Genomic DNA, 21277 nt, shown 5'->3' with positions numbered 1-21277 from the left:
CTTTCACTTTCCCTTTCTTTCTCTTCTGTATTCTCGTTATCTGAATCTTGGGGCGAGGACTGGCTAGAAGAAGGGGCGGCAAGGTCTCCTTGCCTATTAGACCTGGTAACTACCGGGAATGCTAGGGCTTTATGGGAGGACTTTAAGGATTTTTTATTTAAGGTGGCGTGCGATTGGCGGTCTTGTGACGTGGGTGGCTAATGAAAACCGAATCTTTAAGCGTATCTTGGAGGGAGGACAAGTCTTTGGAAAGCTAGGCAAACTCTTTTTGAAGTTGTAAAACATCTCTTAATTGCGTAACCCTTTGACTTAAGTCTTTTTTGGTACGAAAAAGTAAGGGCATTGTAAGGGGAGGGATTAATGAAGGTGCGCAAATCTGGGGCGCGTAAGGAGGCGGCCATTCGGGATTGTGATACTGGGCCGCTTCCTCTCCAAGGGTTGCCTCTTCTGCGGGGTCGAGGGACTCTCAGAGGGGTTGTTTCTTCAATACCGGGTAATTGAATGCATGAGGGGCTGTACCCTCGGGTAAGGGAGGATAGAGGGTCTTGGTGTCTGGCCTACTAATCGGGGGCTCGTCCCTAGATGTCTGGAGCTCCGCCGAGGGGTCCTGAGGGGGCATATTAATACAAACCGAGGGGCAAGGGGAAGGGCATGTTGGTCTCTCAGGATTATTAGGGGAAGCTGACCCTTCGGCCGCCTCTAAAGACGTTCTCGAAGCGGACTGCGACATGGGTCGGAGGCAGAATTCTGCTACTGAGAGCAGCTGCTTTTTATTGGGGTCTGAATCTGCCCCCTCAACAATATCTCTAATTAGTCCCCAGTACGAGAAAACGGATACAGGGACAGCATCTGGGCCCTGATTCAGAAGTAAATTGTTTAGATCTCTGCCTACCTTTTGCTACTTGCGTGGGTGAATTTCAGGTCCACCAACAATAAACCAAGGACAAGCATGATCAGTGAACACAAAAAACTTTACTAGGTCCTTTTTCTTAACTCTAATTCCTCTCTCTCTGAGTGAGGCCTTGAGATCCTTAATGAAAACGGCCTCTTTAGACAAAGAATGGCCCATCTTGATGGGATGACAATGTAAAAAATCTACTCACCAGACCGTCGATTCTGTGAGCGGCAGAAAGGAGGTCTCTTCAGGGATTCTCCGGAGAACTGTCTGTAAACCGCGTGCATCTGACAAAAGTCCGTACCTCGAGCCCCACGTTGGGCGCCACTTGTCTCGGCCCTCGGGACCTTCTGTTACTCGTGGGGTCAAGGGGGACCGTGCCTGAAAGAGATGGGCAAGAGAAAGGAACGAGACCAAGCAAATGGTTGTCAAGGTCTACTTTACTTAGATTCTTAGTAGGTTTTATAAGCATACAGAAACAAGGAAGTAGAAACAGAAAATGCAGTGGGGTGACGGTGAGTCTTGGGTTTGGGCTAATCAGCCCCAATCAGCATCTTATCGGTATCGAGGTTGTTTGTGACTGATTACTCGACCCCAACCTGGCAGGTGGTCGGGAACAATTGCAGTTAGCACACCCTGGAGCATTTTGGAACACATTCTTTTCGGAACTATAGCTGGAGGGTGGGGTGTTGTTTTTGTCCTAGGAATTTTCCAGGGCGAAGCCCGTGCGTAGGACAAGTCATAGGGGAGTTGAGGGTCTTTGAGGGTCCTTGCCTCTAACACTTGTCTTCTAGCTTTCAGCATTGGTGTTAAGTATGTGATTTGTTCTTTCTGGAAGGTCTTATCTTTATCTTAATTTTTTGAAATTCATGATGATAATACATGAGTGTGGGCCATTTGTCATTCATTGTATTAGAATTTAGTAGACCCATTCAATCACTTTCAGTTCAGGGACTTATACCCAAATTACTTCTCTGAAAATTTTCTAGCCTCCTTTTTGTTTCTAGAATTCATAATTTTTTTTATTAGAGTCCCTGAATTAATCCTCTTATTTTCTTCAAAAAATATTTTCCATTTCTTTCTGTTTTTACCTTCTAGCAAATTTCTTCAAGTTTATATTTTAATTTTTTAATTGAATCTTTAATTATTTCTATCATATTTTTAAGTTATAAGAGCTTCTTGGTCTTCTCTAAATATTTGCTTTTAAACTAACTTTCTATTTTTGTTTAATAAATGTAGTTAGTATCTTCTCTTAAGGTATTAAAGACTTCTGAAGTTTTCTTCTGCTTCCTGCATTCCCTCTTTTTCCTCTGAGTTCCTTTTTTGTTTTATGTTTGCTTTGGTCTTTGTCTTTCACATTAAAGGTTTCTCTCAGATGTTTAGATCCTTGGCTGTCCATTCATGTTTAAGAAGGAGACATTAAAAAGCTGAGTGAATCCATCAGCTGATGAATGGATAAATTAAAATGTTATATAGCTGTACAATGGAGTATTATTCAGCAATAAAAAGATACATACTACAACATGATCAAATCTCAAAAGCATTATGCTAAGTGAGAAAAGCCAGTCACAAAAGGCCACATGTCATATGATTCCTTATGTGAATGTCCAGAATAGGCAAATCTATAAAGATAGAGAGTAATTAGGGATTGCCTAGCGCTGGGGGAAGTGAGGGATGACTGGTAAAGGATGTTAGGTTTCTTTTCAGGGTAATGAGAATGTTCTAAAATTGATGATGGTAATGGTTGTACAACTTTGTTAATATACTAAAATCCATTGGTTTGTATATTTTAAATGGATGAATTTTAGTATATGTAAATTATATCTCAATAAAACTGTTTTAAAAAAAAGGAAGGAACCAAGGCACAAATAAGTAACTTATGTGGGGTCACAGCAATAAAGGGTATTAAAGACATTAAGATATTATCTTATTAATAGACATGGCAGGTCATTTCTTTCTCTTGTTTCTTTTTTTTTTTTTGAGACAGAGTTTACTCTGTTGCTTGGGCTAGAGTGCCATGCACAGCAACCTCAACTCTCGGGCTCAAGCAATCTTTCTGCCTCAGCCTCCCAACTAGCTGGGACTACAGGCATGAGCCACCATGCCTGGCTAATTTTTTCTATATATTTTTAGTTGGCCAATTAATTTCTTTCTATTTTTAGTAGAGCTGGGGTCTCGCTCTTGCTCAGGCTGGTTTCAAACTCCTGACCTTGAGCAATCCGCCCGCCTTAGCCTCCCAGAGTGCTAGGATTACAGGCATGAGCCACCGCACCCGGCCTGCTTTTTTCTTTTTTTTAAAGATAGGGTCATGCTCTGTCTCCTAGGCTGGAGTATAATGGCATGTTCATAGTTCACTGAAGCCTCCAACTCCTATGCTCAAGTGATCCTCCCACCTCAGCCTTCTGAGTAGCTGGAATTACAGGCACGTGCTACCATGCCTGGCTAATTTTTTAAAATTATTTTTTGTAGAGACAGGGTCTCACTGTGTTGCCCAGCTGGTCTTAAACTCCTAGCCTCAAGTGAGCCTCCCACCTCAGCCTCCCAAAGTGCTTATATTACAGGCATGAGCCATTGTGCCCAGGCTGCAGGTCTTTTCTCATTAACAGTCATACTTATGATTTCAGCTTTTCTAGGGGCTGACTATCCCCAAAATGAATTTCATGCACTAATTGTCAGACCTTTGTTAACTACCCTCCCCCGAAACTTGAGAGAAATCTGCCTAGCAGTTTGATAGTAGATAGAAACTTCACTGATTTATATAGATTAGAATTTTCCAGCATTTAGAGTAAGTCATTTTTAAGCTATTTTAGTTAAAAACATAGAGAACATGAGAGTTAATTTTACTATTTAATTTACTTTTTATAGCTTGAAAGTTTTCATGATAAAAAGTTTTAAATACATTGTATGTGGGTTATTGTACATTTTATATTAGGACCCTAAAAGTTATCTATATCTTTTTATTGACTTTTAAGTTGCTCTTTCTGGTTTGCCTTCCACATTCCACTGATCTCTGACTTTTTTCTTCAGGTAACTTATGCTGCCAGGGATGCCCAGATTTCAGTGGCTCTCTTTCTCCATCTTCTTGGATATCCTTTCTCTAGGAATTCACCTGTAGAAAAAAATGATGACCACAGTGGTTGGAGAAAAGTCTTGGAGAAATGCCAGGATGTGGTAGACATCCCATTTCGAAGCAAAGGAATTATCAGATTGGGAGAAGAGATTAATAGTGAAGCAGCAGAATCTCAGCAGAAGCCAAGAAGTAAGAAGTCTAAGGTCGATGGGATGGCACCAGGCAACCACCAAGGAAGAGACCCCAGAAAACATAGAAGAAAGCCCCTAGGGGTGGGCTATTCTGCAAGGTAACTGAGTTGTTCTCTGTCTAGTAAAAAGTTAGTGGCCCAGCCTTTAGCAAAGGTGTGATGCTTCACCTTGGGTCTGGGGAGAAGGCTTGTGAGGAGAGCAAAGGCTCTCTAAGGGTTAATTTTACTTTTCCTTTCCTTCAGGGACGTTTGGACTATCCTTTGCTTTATTTTTGTATTTTTTAATCCTTTTTCCTTTCTTTTACCTTTTTATTTTTGACAATTGGTGTGGAAATGAGGAGCGCTTAGCCTAGTTTTGTCACTGACCCAGATGTGACCTTAGGCCTATTATTTCCCCATCTGTAAATGGGGGTATAATTATTATTCCTTGCTTATTTCAGGATAGCTTTGAAAGTGAATAACAGTAAGTACCTTATGCTTTTTAGGAGAACTATATCATTTGGTGTTTTGTTCATATGATATTTGATTATTTAGAACAATATCCAGCTCTAAGAAAATGTTATCTAGTCAATGAGAATATTCCTATGCAATTTATACCTCTGTTATAGGAAGATGACTAATAAGTACTTTGGAGCAGAAGTTTGGTCCCTGTAGCAAAATGCCTTTAGGAATTGGATGATTAAATTGAAGGAAGTATTGTGTGTAAGCCAGAAATAAATCCAGGCCCTCATTACTTTAGCTTGAGCTTTAAAAATTTTAATTTAGTTTGTTTAATCTAGTGATTTGGCAGTTTTCTTGTTGCTCTGTTCCTGTTTGTGTTCACAGCAGAGCTATGTAAACACTACCCAGCTCACTCCCTAAGGTCCCAATCCATAAGTATAAAAACTATAGACATAAACTAATTCATTTTTAGTTCTATTTCCTAGCCTAATGCAGGTGGAGGATTAAACATGGTTTCTTACCCTGTTTTTTTTCCATAAGTGGTATCTTTGACCCTAGTTTTGAGAGAATAGTTTGAGTCACTAAAAAGAGAATATGGGAAGGCAATTGACACCTTGACTAATAATTAGCTTTCAGTTTGAGATCGATCTCTCCCTTCCCTGCAGAAAATCACCTCTTTATGATAACTGCTTTCTCCATGCTCCTGATGGACAGCCCCTCTGCACTTGTGATCGAAGAAAAGCTCAGTGGTACCTGGACAAAGGCATTGGAGGTGTGAGATTCAGCTGTCATAGTTTCTTTATAATTAGATGTATGTGGGTACTGGCTGGAATAGGAAGTGAGATAGGGAAGAGGATGGGTACAAGAAAGCAGGAAGACCTTGAGACACATGGGACCAGGCAGTCACAACCCAGAAATAGTGTTCTCTGCCAGGACACAGTGAAGAGCAGTTAGGGAGGTGCTTCTTCCTGGGGTGGGGTTGGGGTTGAGGGTGAGGGGAACATCAGACACTAACGCCTGTTCTTTTTTCTAAGAGCTCGTGAGTGAAGAGCCTTTTGTGGTCAAACTACGGTTTGAACCCGCGGGAAGGCCTGAATCCCCAGGAGACTATTACTTGATGGTTAAAGAGAACCTGTGTGTAGTGTGTGGCAAGAAAGACTCCTACATTCGGTGAGTGTGGTTTGTGTTGGGCTGCCTGATTGTCTGCTCCAGGTGAGAGTTGCCTTTGGTAGCCATGTGCAGAGCCCTTGGAGGCCTTGGCTAAGTCTACCCATTTTGGCTGAGAGGCCTTTCCCCATGAGCTTCTACATTCTGCCTGGCCTTGCTATAGTGGCCTACCCCTCCTGAACCAGGCCTTAGTTTCTGGAATACATGACTATTCTCAGTAATAGTCTGCCATGGAGAGTGGTTCCCTTTTGCTTATGCAGGACTGAAGACCAGTAGAAGCTGTGTCCTTATAATCCTCCCTTGAGTGGCTCACAAGCCTTCTGAGTCTTGTTATTGTTCATGGAGTGTCCAGATGACCCGAAGGCTGCTCTGTGCTGTAATACATCAGGGTCCCCACACAGTGAAGGTGGGGCTGCCTACTAGGCCTGAGTGCCCCGACACTCGGGCTTTCTTCCTGGCTTCTGTGGAGTTACTTACTTTCCTCCTTTCTTCCCCTACAGCATGAGACAAAGAGTTGTTGCTGCTGAGAGCTTTTCCTGACAGCTTAGTTCTTCTTAGAAAATAATGATAGACCTTGGTGAGCCGGGGAAATAGTGCCAAAGTAAGGGATTCCTCAGATGAAGGAAATTGGCTTTTTCAGGTCCTCAAGCTTTTTTGAGAGAATTGTTTTCCAGATGTCAAAGGCCACTAGAATGTCTTTCCATTTCTCTGAGACCTCCTTATGGGAGTACAGTCTTCTCAAAGGTTATTAACCTCTCCCTATCCCTGGCCTTCCACGGAAGCCTGACAGCAGGAGGTCATACTTCAAGGAGAGAGGAACATTGAGCACAGATAGGTAGGGAGGAACCTAAGGCACAGGAAGGGCTGAGAGTGGAATAGGCAGTATTGCCGTTATGCAATCTGTGTTAGGCGGTGGTGCCCAAGTCTTCTCAGTCATGTTAGGCCCAGATTAGAATCCCAGTAGCCTGTCTGCTAGCTTCACATGTGTTCTGTCTCGTATGCCACTGAATGAGCACTGTTTTCCCGGTGTGCTCATTCCAGAAAGAATGTGATTCCACATGAGTACCGGAAGCACTTCCCCATTGAGATGAAGGACCACAATTCCCATGATGTGCTGCTGCTCTGCACCTCCTGTCACGCCATCTCCAACTACTATGACAACCATCTGAAGCAGCAGCTGGCCAAGGAGTTCCAGGCCCCCATTGGTTCTGAGGAGGGCTTGCGCCTGCTGGAAGATCCTGAGCGCCGGCAGGTGCGTTCCGGGGCCAGGGCCCTGCTCAACGCGGAGAGCCTGCCCGCTCACCGAAAGGAGGAGCTGCTGCAAGCACTCAGGGAGTTTTATAGCACAGACACGGTCACAGATGAGATGCTGCAGCAGGCTGCCAGCCTGGAGACCAGGTACTATTTATGCTTCTGATCAGTGAAGAGAAAGGGCATTAGCTGCTTGCAGCTCCTGGCTTCATGCTCAGTCCATTGGGTGTCTAATGGCATAAGACACCATACGGTGGAATAGAATAATCTACCTTAGAATTTCCTTTCTGTGGAAAGAAAAGGGATGGGGGAGGAGAGTGGTTGCTAGGTGACTCGTGTCATTAGTAGGTGCTGTTCTCCTCCTGTCGCTTTTTAATAAAAATTAAAAAAACAAAATAGGATTTCCTTTTCATAGAAAATCTGCTTTTTGTGAGGTGTTTTTCCTTGACCCTTTAAAATCATATGCTAAGTTTAGTCATATTCATGATTAGCATGACAGTGCACGTGCAGTGGAGTTGCATCTTATATATCCCATGCAGGGGTAAATCCTAAAGTTAGCATGTGAGGTGAAATAATAGTCAAACATAACATACTCAAATCTCTGAAATTCCCCCATCTAGTATAGTACAGTTGTCCCTTGGTATGGGGCATTGGTTCCAGGACCTCCCTTGGATACCAAAATCCACTGATGCTTGAGTCCTTGATATAAAACAGATTCAGACGATAAGAACTCTGGGGCTTAGTTTTCCTTCCCAACTGTTACTTGTTTCAACAATACTAGGGGTTGAAATAAGTGAACTGGTAAGTTCACAAAACCCTGACAGTGATGGTTGTTGCCTGTAGGGTTTTTGTTATCAATTAAATATAAATAAATAAAAACTTTAATTATAGCAGCAAATATTTATTTTTTGCAAAACAAAAGATGTTTATTTCACTCATGCTACTGATCTATCACAGATACTGTAAATAATATTGAGCGGATATTTATAAATATGTCTGACAGCACCAAGCTAATAAACTTTATATACATTGCCTTCATTATTTCTAATAACAACTTGAGGTAGGATTTGGATTTCTTACTGGTTAACTGATAATGTTGTATCTTGCATTTTTAAATTTTCAAAGTTAAAAAAATTTATTGCATTTTATCCTCACAACTACTCTGTGAGGTTGTAGAATAGACATTACTTTCTAAGGTTTTTTTTTTTTTAATTGTTATTTATTTTAGAGACAGGGTTTGTCTCTAAATTCTGTCACCCAAGCTGGAGTGCACTGTCATGATCATAGTGCTTTGCTGCCTTGAATTCCTGGGCTCAAGCGATCCTCCTGCCTTAGCCTCCTGAGTAGCTGGGACTACAGGCATGTGCCACCACACCTGGCTGATTTTTAAAATCTTTTTGTAGAAAAAAGGTCTCACCATGTTGCCCAGACTAGTCTCGAGCTCTTGGCCTCAAGTGATCCTCCCACCTTGGCCTCCCAAAGTGCTAGGATTACAGGCATGAGCCACTGCACCTGGCCTTCTAAATTTTATATTAGATACCTTGAGGTTTAAGGCTAAGTTACTTACCAAGGTCATATTACAAATTAGTGAGAATGGCTCCTTTGAATGTTTCCTAAAACAGCTAAACCTCTCCCTTTCAGCCACAGAGCTTTCTAACAAACTCATCTTGCTGAATTGAATAGATGGATGCTGGACTTGGGACTGAGGAGAACAGCTGTTTGGAGACAGATAGGCAAGTTAGCAGGAAGCTCATGAGCTAAATAATATGTCTACAGATACCCTCAGGGCACTGACATTGCTAGACTGGTGGGGGTCTTGGGAGAGAGGATTGAAAGTGGGGTGTGGATGTAGGGAGAGGAAAGAGTGTGTGCAGGAAGGGTACTTCCTTGAGGAACATCTTCATTATTCACAGGGGTGAAAGCCTTTTTAAGTCCTCTCTGTTTAGTCGGGAAGGAAGTAGGGATTCATCTTCTTACTCAGCAGCATCATTTGCAGAACTGAGCCACCACAGTAGCATTTCATGGTGACTGAAACACTTCTCTCATCGATGTGGTTTGGCTTTTGTTTTGTGAGAAAGAAGTCACTAAAGAAATGTGCCAACTTGCATTTTACATTCAGGTATTACCCTATGTTATGAAAAACTGGAACATGTGGAATGATGTAACAGCCTCGTATAAATACTGAGTGTGGCTCAGAATGGATAACTTAAAAGAAAGGGTGAAATGGGCCAGGCGTGGTAGCTCACGCCTGTAATCCTAGCACTCTGGGAGGCCAAGGCGGGCGGATTGCTTGAGCTCAGAAGTTCGAGACCAGCCTGAGCAAGAGTGAGACCCCATCTCTACTATAAATAGAAAGAAATTAGCCAAACAACTAAAAATAGAAAAAAATTAGCCGGGCATGGTGGCATGTGCCTATAGTCCCAGCTACTCAGGAGGCTGAGGCAGGAGGATCACTTAAACCCAGCAGTTTGAGGTTGCTATGAGCTAGGCTGATGCCACGGCACTCTAGCCTGGGCAACACAATGAGACTCTGTCTCAAAAAAAAAAAAAAAGAAAGGGTGAGCTGGTCACTGAGTAACCTTGGAATAAATAAAACATTCAGCTAGATAGTAGCCCCCTCCTCCAATGGAGCTGGAGCATCATGCAGTGAAATTCGCATAGGTATAGCTCAGAACCCCCAAATGCCTCCTGTAGGATTGGAAGTTGTATGTTCAAACTATAAAAAGGGGCAGAAATAAGAAAAATGATGTTTTGAAAACATTCAAGTAACTAACAACTTCAGGAGTCTAACAACCTCCTCACATCCCCTTGCCCTGCAGCATTTGAGCCGTTTTTGAGACCGCCCTGTGCTTGTTCCCTTCAGCCCCTTTATACTTCATGTCTTGACAGGATTTCCAATGAAAACTACGTTCCTCACGGGCTCAAGGTGGTGCAGTGTCACACCCAGGGTGGGCTGCGCTCCCTCATGCAGCTGGAGAGCCGCTGGCGTCAGCACTTCCTGGACTCCATGCAGCCCAAGCACCTGCCCCAGCAGTGGTCAGTGGACCACAACCATCAGAAGCTGCTTCGGAAATACGGGGAAGACCTTCCCATCAAGCTGTCATGATAGCTGCTTTCCTCCCAGGTTAGGACAGGTGGGAAGCTGGAGCCAAGGTTGAAAAGTCACTTTTTCCTGTTTTAATACGTCATTGTCAAAGCCTGAGCGATACAGCTCAGAATACTGACTTATATTAATACTAATCCCAGGATACTACTGATGGAGCAAGGCTGTTGTTTTAAGGGAACTTATTATGATTTTGGACTTTAATTGGACAGAATCAGTATCCTTTCTTCTCTCTCTTTTATTATTATGGACAAGAGAGGCCTTGGCCTTTGTTTTTAATCTCCCTCTTCTGCTTTCCCTGTGCAGAAGAAAAATGAAGACTTCTCCCTGAAATAATTGTTAAGACTCTCTGAAACTGTTTTTAATATATTTCTTCCCTGTCCAGTATGTTGGTTTATCTTTAACAGGGGCTGTCCAGCATGTTAATCTAATCAGGTTAGGAGGAGAGAAGTTCTTCCAGAGGTCAGAGAAGTGAATAAGGAGTCAGATTTATTTTCCTAATTCAACCTCATAATTATAATTTCTTTGGCTTCCTGCTGTCCCATAACTTATCTGGTTGGGATCCATCCCATCTGGGTCACTTCAGTTTATTTCATATTACTTGAAAATGCTCCCCTTTACAAATCCAAGACCAAAAGTAGCACTTCCTGCCATGTGCTTCCACCCTAACACTGGAGGAAATCCTTTTCTGGAAATGAGCCTTCAGCCTGGGTGGGGCAGAAAGGACCATAAACACCACCTCCCAGTAGAACTCTGACCATTTGCTCAGCGTTTCCTTTCGTGTTGTGTGTTGCCTGCTTGTTGCGCTCCTCCTGCCCAGAACTGCAAGGTTTTTAGCTTAATCCCTTTCTAAGGGGAAGATTATCTTTTCTCAGAACCAGTATCATCTCCTGTTAGTGTTCTGTATTCTATCAGATTTGCAGTGCTGACCTCTTTTAAGTACTTAATTCACTTCTGGAGTCATTTGGTCAGGTTGCAATGTGAGGACTAATTCATCTCCTCTGAAGCCTGGGACACCAGAATTTGTTAATATAATACATTTGATGTTTTATAAGGGGGATGGTGGTTCATTTTCAAAATGTGAGGCCACCACTTTGAGTATGAATTCAACTTATTAGTGATTAGTATTTTTTCTTAAGTGTTAGGAAAACATTCATATTTTACAAGATCTTAACAAGCTTAAAAAAGAATTTTATAACCAGAATCCAACAAGAGCTCTATTTTGGAATTGTGCCCAAGTCGGTGATGGTTGCTCTAACATTGATAAATAAAACTTCTTCTAAACGCAAAGCTCACTGATTGTAAATGTAAAGATTTTCTATGTAACTTTATAAAATTGTTAAATATTCTTGGAGATGGAGATATTTATCCTACAGGTCCCTGCCTCTTGGCAGTGCCATGGTTTGTGTACACGGATATACCACACACAGTGCACCAGCGGCTATCGGTGGTGCATGTCCCATCCTGCATTTTGTTCCTCTGCTCCTTCGTTCCCGCTTGTCTTCAGTCATAGCTAAGATCTAAACTAGAAATCCTTTAAAACTAATAGTACCAGCCACTTTGGGGAATGCAGATTCAATGTATAGTTATTATGGGGCCTGTCCTAGCTGTGTGGTGTGGAGCCCGGGCCTAGAAGAGAGCCTTGGTACTTGGTTGTGGTAACAGTCAGGCTTGCCACAAGGTGGCACTTGGAGATTTGTTTTTATATTCACCCTTGAAAGCTAAGCAACCGTGGTTACCGAACATAGCTCATGACTTACGTTTCAAAGTTTACGCAGCTCATTTTGAGTCATTTTGATAGCTTTACAAGAAAAACTTTTTGTTTGAAATGAGAGTTGGACTGTTTCTTTCTCTTTCCCTCCAATTCTCATGCTAAGAGGGGAGCAACACTAAAGAGGTAACTTAGGCTGTAGTGGTTGCCATGAGAAGACGGAATGGGTTCTCCAACAGAGCTTCCTGCAAGGCCCAGTAAAATAGGTCCAGCGGCAAGGTGGAGGATAAGGCCACACTGTGTCACACAAGATTTCTCATCCTTTTCAGGAAAGAGTTACTGTATAGATTTAAACCTTTTTATTCCCTGAGTCTGCCTTGAACTTTAGCAGCCTTTTCCTAAGACTGACAGTTGCCATCTTAAATGAGAAATTTTAGGGTAGACATGTTTTAAAATAAATATATTTTTTTTTCCGATAATAAAAGTGATGTGGCCGGGCGCAGTGGCTCACGCCTGTAATCTTAGCACTCTGGGAGGCTGAGGTGGGCGGATTGCTCGAGGCCAGGAGTTCGAAACCAGCCTGAGCAAAAGTGAGACCCCGTCTCTACTATAAATAGAAACAAATTAATTGGCCAACTAATATATATAGAAATAATTAGCCGGGCATGGTGGCGCATGCCTGTAGTCCCAGCTACTTAGGAGGCTGAGGCAGGAGGATCGCTTGAGCCCAGGAGTTTGAGGTTGCTGTGAGCTAGGCTGATGCCATGGCACTCACTCTAGCCTGGGCAACAAAGCGAGACTCTGTCTCAAAAAAAAAAAAAAAAGTAATGTATACTCATTAGAGAAGAGTCTAAAGAATAAGAATCATCCATCTTCCCTCTACCTAGAACAGAGCTAACCTTTGCTGGTGTATTTATGAATTTCCTTTCAATATTTAAAAATGAATTAATATGTACAATTAAACAAAATGGAGGATCATACACACACACACAGGTTGGTACCCTAATTTTTCTCCTTCACTTAATGTGGTGTCACAAGTAATTTTCTGTGTCTTTAAATCTTTGAAAATATATTTCTAAGTCTAGATGTGGCAGCTCATGCCTGTAATCCTAGCACTCTGGGAGGCCAAGGAGACAGGTGGATTGCTCAAGGTAAGAGGAGACCCTGTCTCTACTAAAAATAGAAATTATCTGGACAACTAAAACTATATATACAGAAAAAATTAACTGGGCATGGTGGCACATGCTGTAGTCCCAGTTACTTGGGAAGCTGAGGCAGGAGGATCACTTGAGCCCAGGAGTTTGAGGTTGCTGTGAGCTGATGCCACGGCACTCTAGTACAGGCAACAGAGCGAGACTCTTGTCAAAAAAAAAAAAATAGATTTCTAGTGGCTCTCCCTTATTTTATCCATTCCCACACTGTTGAAATTTTTGGCTTCAAATCCTTTGTTATTTATTGGTGATGCCATGATGAACTTTCCTGTGTGTATCTCTTTGATGCTATCTTTGGTAATTTATTTAGAATAGAGTCCTAGAAATTGGATTGTGAAGAAGGAATTGGATTGCTGAGTGAGTAAAAATTGATATCACCTTTTAGGAATGAAATGCTTCTCTTTGACCCTTTAGCTCCAAGTGCCTGGTGCGTACACTGAGCTTCCGTGTGAGTAGCAGTGAGAGGACAGTGTCATGGCAAGGGCCTCTGCATGCTCCCCGACCATCGTGTTAGTGGGCGCTGAGTCTCTTCTCGCTTCCTTTCTGTCTTTCATCCTTATTGTCTCATTTCCCCCTTGCAGTTGATGTGTTTTGTAAACACTGTTTGTGTTTATTTTAAAATAAAAATGTAGGTTGGTCTTCGTGCAGTGGTGTTTACGACTAATTGATCACGACCAGTTATAGATTCCTTTGTTCCTTCTCCGCTCCCACTGCTTCACTTGACCAGCCTTAAAATAAAAATGTAAATTAAAGGTTATAAACAGATTTTTTTCCCGATAAGCAATTAGTGATTTGCCATCGTAAGGTGGATGAGGCACAGCATTCAGTGAGTTGTTGCTGCTTAAGAGTGCAGCCATAAGTTACTTATTCTTATCCATGTCACGGATAGAGATCAGATGACAAAATGTATTCTGTTGAAAGAAAGCCATTTTAATCCCTCATTTTAGACTCTTAGGAACCCAGCAGGCATAAAGAGCTTTTGTTCACCTTCCTATTCTGTCTGTCTGTTAGGGGCCCTAACATTTGGCTGTGAGTTAAATCCTTAGTTTACCCTGACTTTCTGAGTTTTTCATTCATTCATTTATCCTTTCTTCCTTTTTTTTTTCCCCTTCATCATATCTAAGCCCTATGAGAGAGATAATGTTTTTTTTTTTTGAGACAGAATCTCACTCTGTTGCCCAGGCTAGAGTGAGTGCCATGGCGTCAGCCTAGCTCACAGCAACCTCAAACTCCTGTGCTCAAGCGATCCTACTGCCTCAGCCTCCCGAGTAGCTGGGACTACAGGCATGCGCCATCATGCCTGGCTAATTTTTTCTATATATAAGTTGGCCAATCAATTTCTATTTATAGTAGAGACGGGGTCTCGCTTTTGCTCAGGCTGGTTTTGAACTCCTGACCTCGAGCAATCCGCCCACCTCGGCCTCCCAGAGTGCTAGGATTACAGGCGTGAGCCACCATGCCCAGCCTTGAGAGAGATATAATTTTTTCATTTAAAGGAGATATTTTCTCATTTTGCTAGTTTGCTAATTGTTATGTATTTTAAATTAATCCTATCCTTTTTTCTGGTCTTTTGTCTTTTCTATTATATGATGGCCAGTTTTAGAGTACCTAATCCCCTCAGGAATACAGTGAGAATCAGTTTTTCTTGGAGAAGATAAACTAACAGAGTGTAAGAATGATTCTTGCTATGATTAACTGTGGATCTGAATAACATAAAAATATATAACCCCCAAAATACTTTAATTTGGAATTCAGCTATACTTTTTAGGCATTCACCAAGTTGCCCCTGTGTACGAGAGTTCAGTACCTTCTGCCTGTTTCAGTCCTAGAGCAGTTTTACATCAGGCGATGGAACAGAGCTGTGACATGCAGCCACAAGGCCTGTGTTTTCAAAAGGACCTATTCTACCAGCCTACTAGGAGAGGCATTAGTCACTCCTTTTGCTTGAGGCACCAAGGCCTATGCTTAAAGGCCAACACGTGATTTGGGAAGGTGGGAAGTACATTAGACCATTGTTTGCTTCTAACCAGCTTTGTCTGGCAGCCTCTAGGCACTGCAGGTAGCTCACCAAATGGGTAATCATTTGGGAGATAATCAAGAACTGACTTCTCCTACATATGGACAGGGAATGTCAGAGGACTGAGTTCATGCATCCTGGGTTGTACCCTCTTCTAATATGGTACATACTGCCTTAAAGGTCATTTTCCGCTCTGGCTGAATGGAGGTAGTGAGTCTCATACCCTCCAGACTGAACTCAAAGAATGTGCCCTCCTTCCAGCCTCCTTATTTGTTATTAATTCATGAATTTTTCTCTCTTGCTGGATGGGGTAGCAAGATGGGGTAGCAGATGCCTTTCTGCTAGCATAAGCTTCAAAAGCTGCTGAGTTTAGAGTCAGCATTATTATAAGCATGATGTGTAGATCCAGGATATTCCTGATTCGAAGTAGTTACTTATATTCATTCTACTTCTATTTCCCAGAGATCTCCCTTCTCAGGCTAAAACATGGTGGGACAGAGTTGGGATTCTGACTACTCAGGCCACCAGGGTATCAATTACATCCTGGATAAGAATCAGAAATTTGAGCTTAGTAAGCTAAAGGGACTGAAAAAAAAAAGAGATTGAAACACAGGTAGTTTAAAAAGAGGTACATTTATTTGGTTGGTGGGGGTGAGCTGAGGGCTTGTTCATAGACTTAATGTTATATACTTTTCGTATACCCAGTTCTGTCGTGGCTTAGAGGATCAGAGAGGAGTGGGCTGGTTACCTGGGTTCTGGTTCCAGCCACCAGCTGTGTATCTTTGGACTACTCACTCTTCAGGACTCCTTTCTGTTCCTATGAAATTAGGGGCTTGAATTAGATGTGCCATAAGGGCCCTTCTAGCTGTAGCATTCTGTAATACACTTTCTCTTGGGTACTGTGTACCTTCTGCTTTGTTGCACATTCTTGTCCCACCCCCAGCCCTGGAAATGGAAACTGTGCATGGAAAGGAGGCTAATGAGGGAAGCAGGATGCCATACCATGTCCTCCTGGCCACAATGACTAGGGAGAAGCCTGCTGTCTCCATCTGGTACTCCACTTGGGGTCAAAATACCTTTCTCACCAGAGATGTCTCTGTGTGTCTCAAGGGAACTCACATTTCCACTCAGTCTGCTATTTAACTATAAAGAGAGAGGAACATCTTTAAACACATTGCCAGTGCTGTAAAGTTTAATAAGACAGAAGTGTAGAGTGGAAATGAGGCAAGTGTGCCAAGTAGATGGGAGGATATTGAGGGCAGGGAGGGGGAAGACTGTTTCTCATTTTAAGGATAAGAGAAACTAAGGATATATCATAGAGAATTGCATAGAATTGGGTACTTTAAAAGGAAAACATTAAACCAATACGTAGAAATATTCTCTCTCTTTTTAGAGACAGAGTCTCGCTCTGTTGCCCAGGCTGGAGTACACTGGCACAAAGCATAGCTCACTGTAACTTCAAACTCCTGGGCTTAAGCAATCCTTCTGCCTCATCCTCCCAAGTAGCTAGGACTACAGGCACATACTATCATGCCTGGCTAATTTTTATTTTTTGTAGAGATGGGGTCTTAGAGTCTGTGTCTTGTATACCCTTGACTCACCTTGGACTTTGTCCTGCCTACTTTTGCCTTTGCCTGGGCAGCAGCTAGACAAACATGTGCAAAATGTAAAGTTTGTATTTTATAAGCTACTGAAAGATATCTGTCTTTATATATATCCATTCCCTATGAACTGGCAGAAAATACACTTTTAGTCCATCCTTGTGCTTAGTCCCAAAGAGAGTGTATTGACTTTTCTTTGTGTAACACAGATTTATACCAATTGTTTCAACTTGGGGCTCTTTTCACAATAATCACCTAGATGTATATATGAGCCCCCACTTTCTACCAACTTGGGGTACTTTTGTTATTCCAGAAAAAGTGACCAGATTAGCCAAAAAGGAGGCTCAACTACATTTCTCTGCCCTTGTCTAGATGGGGACCCTAACTTTATCTAAAATTCTGACATCTCTTATTTTAGAACCAAGTAAAGGCCTAGTCAGCTGGCTTAGTTTCTTTTTAATCAAGATATATATGTTTGGCCCTGGAGATTTGGTAAGCTCGAGCTGCCGCACATATGGCTTCCTCTGAGTTCTTGGATACAATGAACGGGACTAAAGTTGGCTCAAAATAGGAACAGAAGATGACTTGGGGTTAAGTTTTTCTTTTTTAAATGTTATACAAGTGCAGAGCTGTTGGCTGCCATCCCCCTCTGAAACCATCAGCAGAGCTTGACCTTGGCCAAGATTTTGCCTCATCCTCTTGGCATTTCAACATAGAGTTGCGTTTCAGCCATGGAATGCTTAACCAAAAGCACATGCTATAGTGGTGGTTTCCAAAGAGCAAGTTTTTGCAAAAAGTCCGCATAGTGTTAAAACAACAGCTTTCTCTTAACCTCCAACCCAACAAACCTCTAAGTAGTGATTCTTTGGCTTATTTCTACATAAGGGCTGGGATTTTTGGTTTTTTTAGCAATACTTCTTTGAAGTATAGTATAATTAACATCGAACAAAGTGCATGAATCTTAAGAAGACAGCTTGATGAATTTTGACAAATGTATACACTCATATAACCAGTAAGAGCTAGAGTTTTAATATTACATGAAATACCTGTCCTGATGATGTACATATTGGGATTGGTAAGCTGCACATTCATCTAGCTGAGCAAATTACTATAAAACAGTAAATCCAGGTCAAAATGTGATGAAGCTTTGGTGGTCTGAGGTTAGGCAGTTTGCCTATTTTTCACATCTAGTGAAAAGCTATTATTGTAAAGCTTCCTTTTTTTTTTTTTTTTTTTTTTTGAGACAGAGTCTTGCTTTGTTGCCCAGGCTAGAGTGAGTGCCATGGCATCAGCCTAGCTCACAGCAACCTCAAACTCCTGGGCTCAAGCAATCCTCCTGCCTCAGCCTCCCAAGTAGCTGGGATTACAGGCATGCGCCACCATGCCTGGTAAATTTTTTTCTATATATATATTAGTTGGCCAATTAATTTCTTTCTTTCTTTCTTTTTTTTTTTTTATTTTTTGAGACAGAGTCTCACTCTGTTGCCTGGGCTAGACTGCCGTGGCATCAGCCTAGCTCACAGCAACCTCAAACTCTTGGTCTCAAGCAATCCTCCTGCCTCAGCCTCCCGAGTAGCTGGGACTACAGGCATGCGCCACCATGCCCAGCTCATTTTTTCTATATATTTTTAGTTGGCCAATTAATTTCTTTCTATTTTTAGTAGAGACGGGGTCTCACTCTTGCTCAGGCTGGTTTCAAACTCCTGACCTCGAGCAATCCGCCCGCCTTGGCCTCCCAGAGTGCTAGGATTACGGGTGTGAGCCACCGCGCCCAGCCTGTAAAGCTTCTTGATGTTTGCTTTTAACAAGTTAATTTTTAAGCAACAGGTAAGGCTGGGTATGTAGTCCCAGCAACAGGTAAGGCTGGGTATGTAGTCCCACCTGTAGTCCCAGCTACTTGGGAGGCTAAAGCAAGAGGATCACTTGAGCCCAAGAGTTCGAAGTTCAAGGTGACAGTGAGCTATCATGATGCCATTGCACTCCAGCCTCAGAGACAGAGCTAGACTGTGTCTCAAATAAAATAAAAAAATGGTAACGTGCACATAGGACAACTTTTTTAAAAAGCATATAATGAAAGGGAAGTCTCCACAGACGTTTCCCTCCTTGAAGGTAACTAGTATTATTATTACTTGTGCATTGTGTATCCTTCAGAGAGATTGTATGTGTATGTGGTTTTGTTTTTTAAGTCCAAGGTTTCTTCTTTGGTTGTTAATCAAGAATATGTTTCTCCACCCCTTCTCCTCATACTGTAGGTTCCAGTCTAGGGCATTTATGCAGAAACTCTTTGGATCCCAGAGCTTCAGCTGGACTGCTACAGTTTGTCTTGTACTGTAAAATTTACCCTCTCTATCTGTCAACTGGCTCAAAAGTTCATCTTTCTTACAGGATTGGCCATGAGTCGATAATTGCTGAAGCTGGGTTTATTAGGCTGTCTACTTTTTTATATATATTTGAAATTTTCCATTAAAATTGTTTTTTAAAAATTCAGATTACTTTAGCAGTACCTCCTGCAATACAACCATCTGCTTAAGTCTTTTGTTTGTTTTAAAGTAACACATAATTGCAACCTAAAGGCAAATTGTAGGTGAATCTCTAGACACAGCTCTCTGCACTGCTGTCCACATCAGACATTCAAAATTCCAAATTTACAAACATGAACAGAGATGATTATTCACCTTCACAAGCCATCCTTTGCTTTAAATTTAGGATTGATCTCAAATTTATTTTGAAAAGCCAACTTCTCTGGTACACTAAGTTTTTCAGAAATATAAATCTCATGCAGAGTAGGGGCTTATATTCGGCCTTATTAAACAATATTTTACACATCTCATGGGCTCAAGAGCCAGGGAAGGAAGGACCTCTCATCCCCAGTGCTCTCAGTGGAAGAGGAAACAGAACTTGCATAGACAGCTTTCCTACCTCATAGTGTACTTTCTCTGGGGCGGGTGGATAAGGAGTCATTTCTCCAGATTAGTGCTTTCCAAAGATACATAGTCCAGGAAAAGGAGATAGGCTCCTGGTGTTTTTGAATTCAAGTCCCATCTGGTTTCCCTAGGGCCATTTTATCCTTGCTGCCCTTCACACTTGCTTCTTAGTCTTGCTGTGGTCTAACCACCCGAGGCTTCTCAATCATGAAGCATGTTCCCACCAGTCAGGGGGCTCCCTTAGAGCAGCTGTCACATTGGAGCAGCATCTGCTTTCTGACAAGCTTGAAGACAGGATGGAGGAAGTCATCAAGTCTTTCCCAGTGGAAGTGGCTACCACAAGCAGTCTTTGGGACTGCGTTCAATATGCCAGGAGTTTAGTGGCCTGGAGGCTTGGGGGAGAGAGAAGTGGAGGTCCGTCAGGATGGGGCAGGGACCTTCATGGTCTCAGCCATGTGGTCCATGCAGGGTCCTAATGCTGGAATGGTTCCCTCAGCCTTGGGCTGCAGCCTTTTCTGGGCAGAGGAACAGAAGGAGGCAAAATGCCTGGTGTGTTTTAAATAGATTCTGCTTGCTGCAGCCAATAAGCCCAACAGCTTAGAAGGTGAGTGACCCTTCCCAAGAGATTTATGTTGCGCCATTTTTCTTACCTCCAGCCCCCTGAGTACTGACCACCCTGACCCTCTGCTCTCCTACTCCCCTCTGTCCTAACTCCACTAAGGTTAGTTGTCTTCTTGCTAGTCTCTGGATGGTTCTCTTCAGGCCTTTCTGGGTTTAATGTTTATTACACTTTTCACTCTCTGCCTTTTCTTTCCCTGAAGCTGTTTTTCCTCATGCTCTGTATCTTTTCATCTCTTGGAATCTGTGTCCACTCTCCCAAATGCACATCTCCATCTGCTGCTGCTTGTCGGACTCTATGAGGCCTTTTCAATTGTCCTCGTGCCCTCACCTTCCATGACCCCCTAGGGGACAGCCTAGCCCCACCCGAACATATGTGTGGTTGGGGAGGCAGGAGAGGCTGCTCATCGCAGTGTTGGACCCTAGTGCCAGCAATCTGAGGTCAGTAGTCAGTGCTCCAGCACAGCCAGATTGAGTGTGGGAAGCACGTGGAGCCATGTTCAGAAGGGTCCTTCTAGCGGAGAAAGCCTTAGGACTTCAGGGATCAAACTGGCTTGTTCCCACTCTATCCAGAGACCACTTTCAAGACCTAAGAGCCATTTTAAGAATACTTTAATTTTGATCTCTGTCTTCCCAGTAAGAGGAAGGAAATGAATATTTTTTATTTACTAGTGAGAGATTGACTGTGTTTGTCCTAGAAAGAAGTAGGGTACGAGGAATGTGTACAGAGGGTGGGAACCTATCTTGAGCAATCTCAGTTGTGGGGCAGGTGACAGCTCCAGACCAGGAAATGGACCTCAGCAGTGGTAGCTGTTTCTTGGCAGTGTGGCAGTGCCATCGGTAAGCCAAAGGAGGGGGAATCAGAGAACTCAGAGGAGAGGCAAAGGGAAGTACAGGGCAGAGAAGTGATGGGCCAGTACCTGTCCAAGATTATAATCAGGAAAAGAGGCAGAAGGGGAAGGCCAAGTGGAGGCTAGATGTCATGAGGGACAGCTGATGAGGAGCTGGCACTGGGGCGTGGGACCCTGCCAGAGATGCTGCAGCCCAGCTCTGCCATGTAGAAGCAAGCAGTGTGGGC

General features: G+C 42.7%; 1 protein-coding gene across 3 annotated transcripts in view; it reads left to right on the top strand.

Moving 5' to 3' along the window:
- The window catches only part of EXD2 (exonuclease 3'-5' domain containing 2), a 43551-nt gene extending 22987 nt beyond the window's left edge, over positions 1-20564 (top strand). For 2 of the 3 annotated variants that reach the window (XM_076003916.1, XM_076003918.1), the window contains 5 exons: positions 3923-4254; positions 5262-5368; positions 5631-5766; positions 6805-7161; positions 9904-11407. In XM_076003916.1, the coding sequence (XP_075860031.1) occupies positions 3923-4254; positions 5262-5368; positions 5631-5766; positions 6805-7161; positions 9904-10120 (1149 nt within the window). In that variant the 3' untranslated portion in view covers positions 10121-11407. Of the gene's footprint in view, positions 1-3922; positions 4255-5261; positions 5369-5630; positions 5767-6804; positions 7162-9903; positions 11408-18909 lie in introns of those variants that run through there. The other variant, XM_076003917.1, reaches the window with a different exon arrangement.
- The last annotated feature ends 713 nt before the right edge of the window (positions 20565-21277 follow it).

Source organism: Microcebus murinus, chromosome 6, assembly GCF_040939455.1.
Source record: "Microcebus murinus isolate Inina chromosome 6, M.murinus_Inina_mat1.0, whole genome shotgun sequence".
In the NCBI taxonomy this organism is placed as follows: Eukaryota; Metazoa; Chordata; class Mammalia; order Primates; family Cheirogaleidae; genus Microcebus; species Microcebus murinus.
Note: the sequence above shows the minus strand (reverse complement) of the source record. Positions and strands in the feature narration are given on the sequence as shown.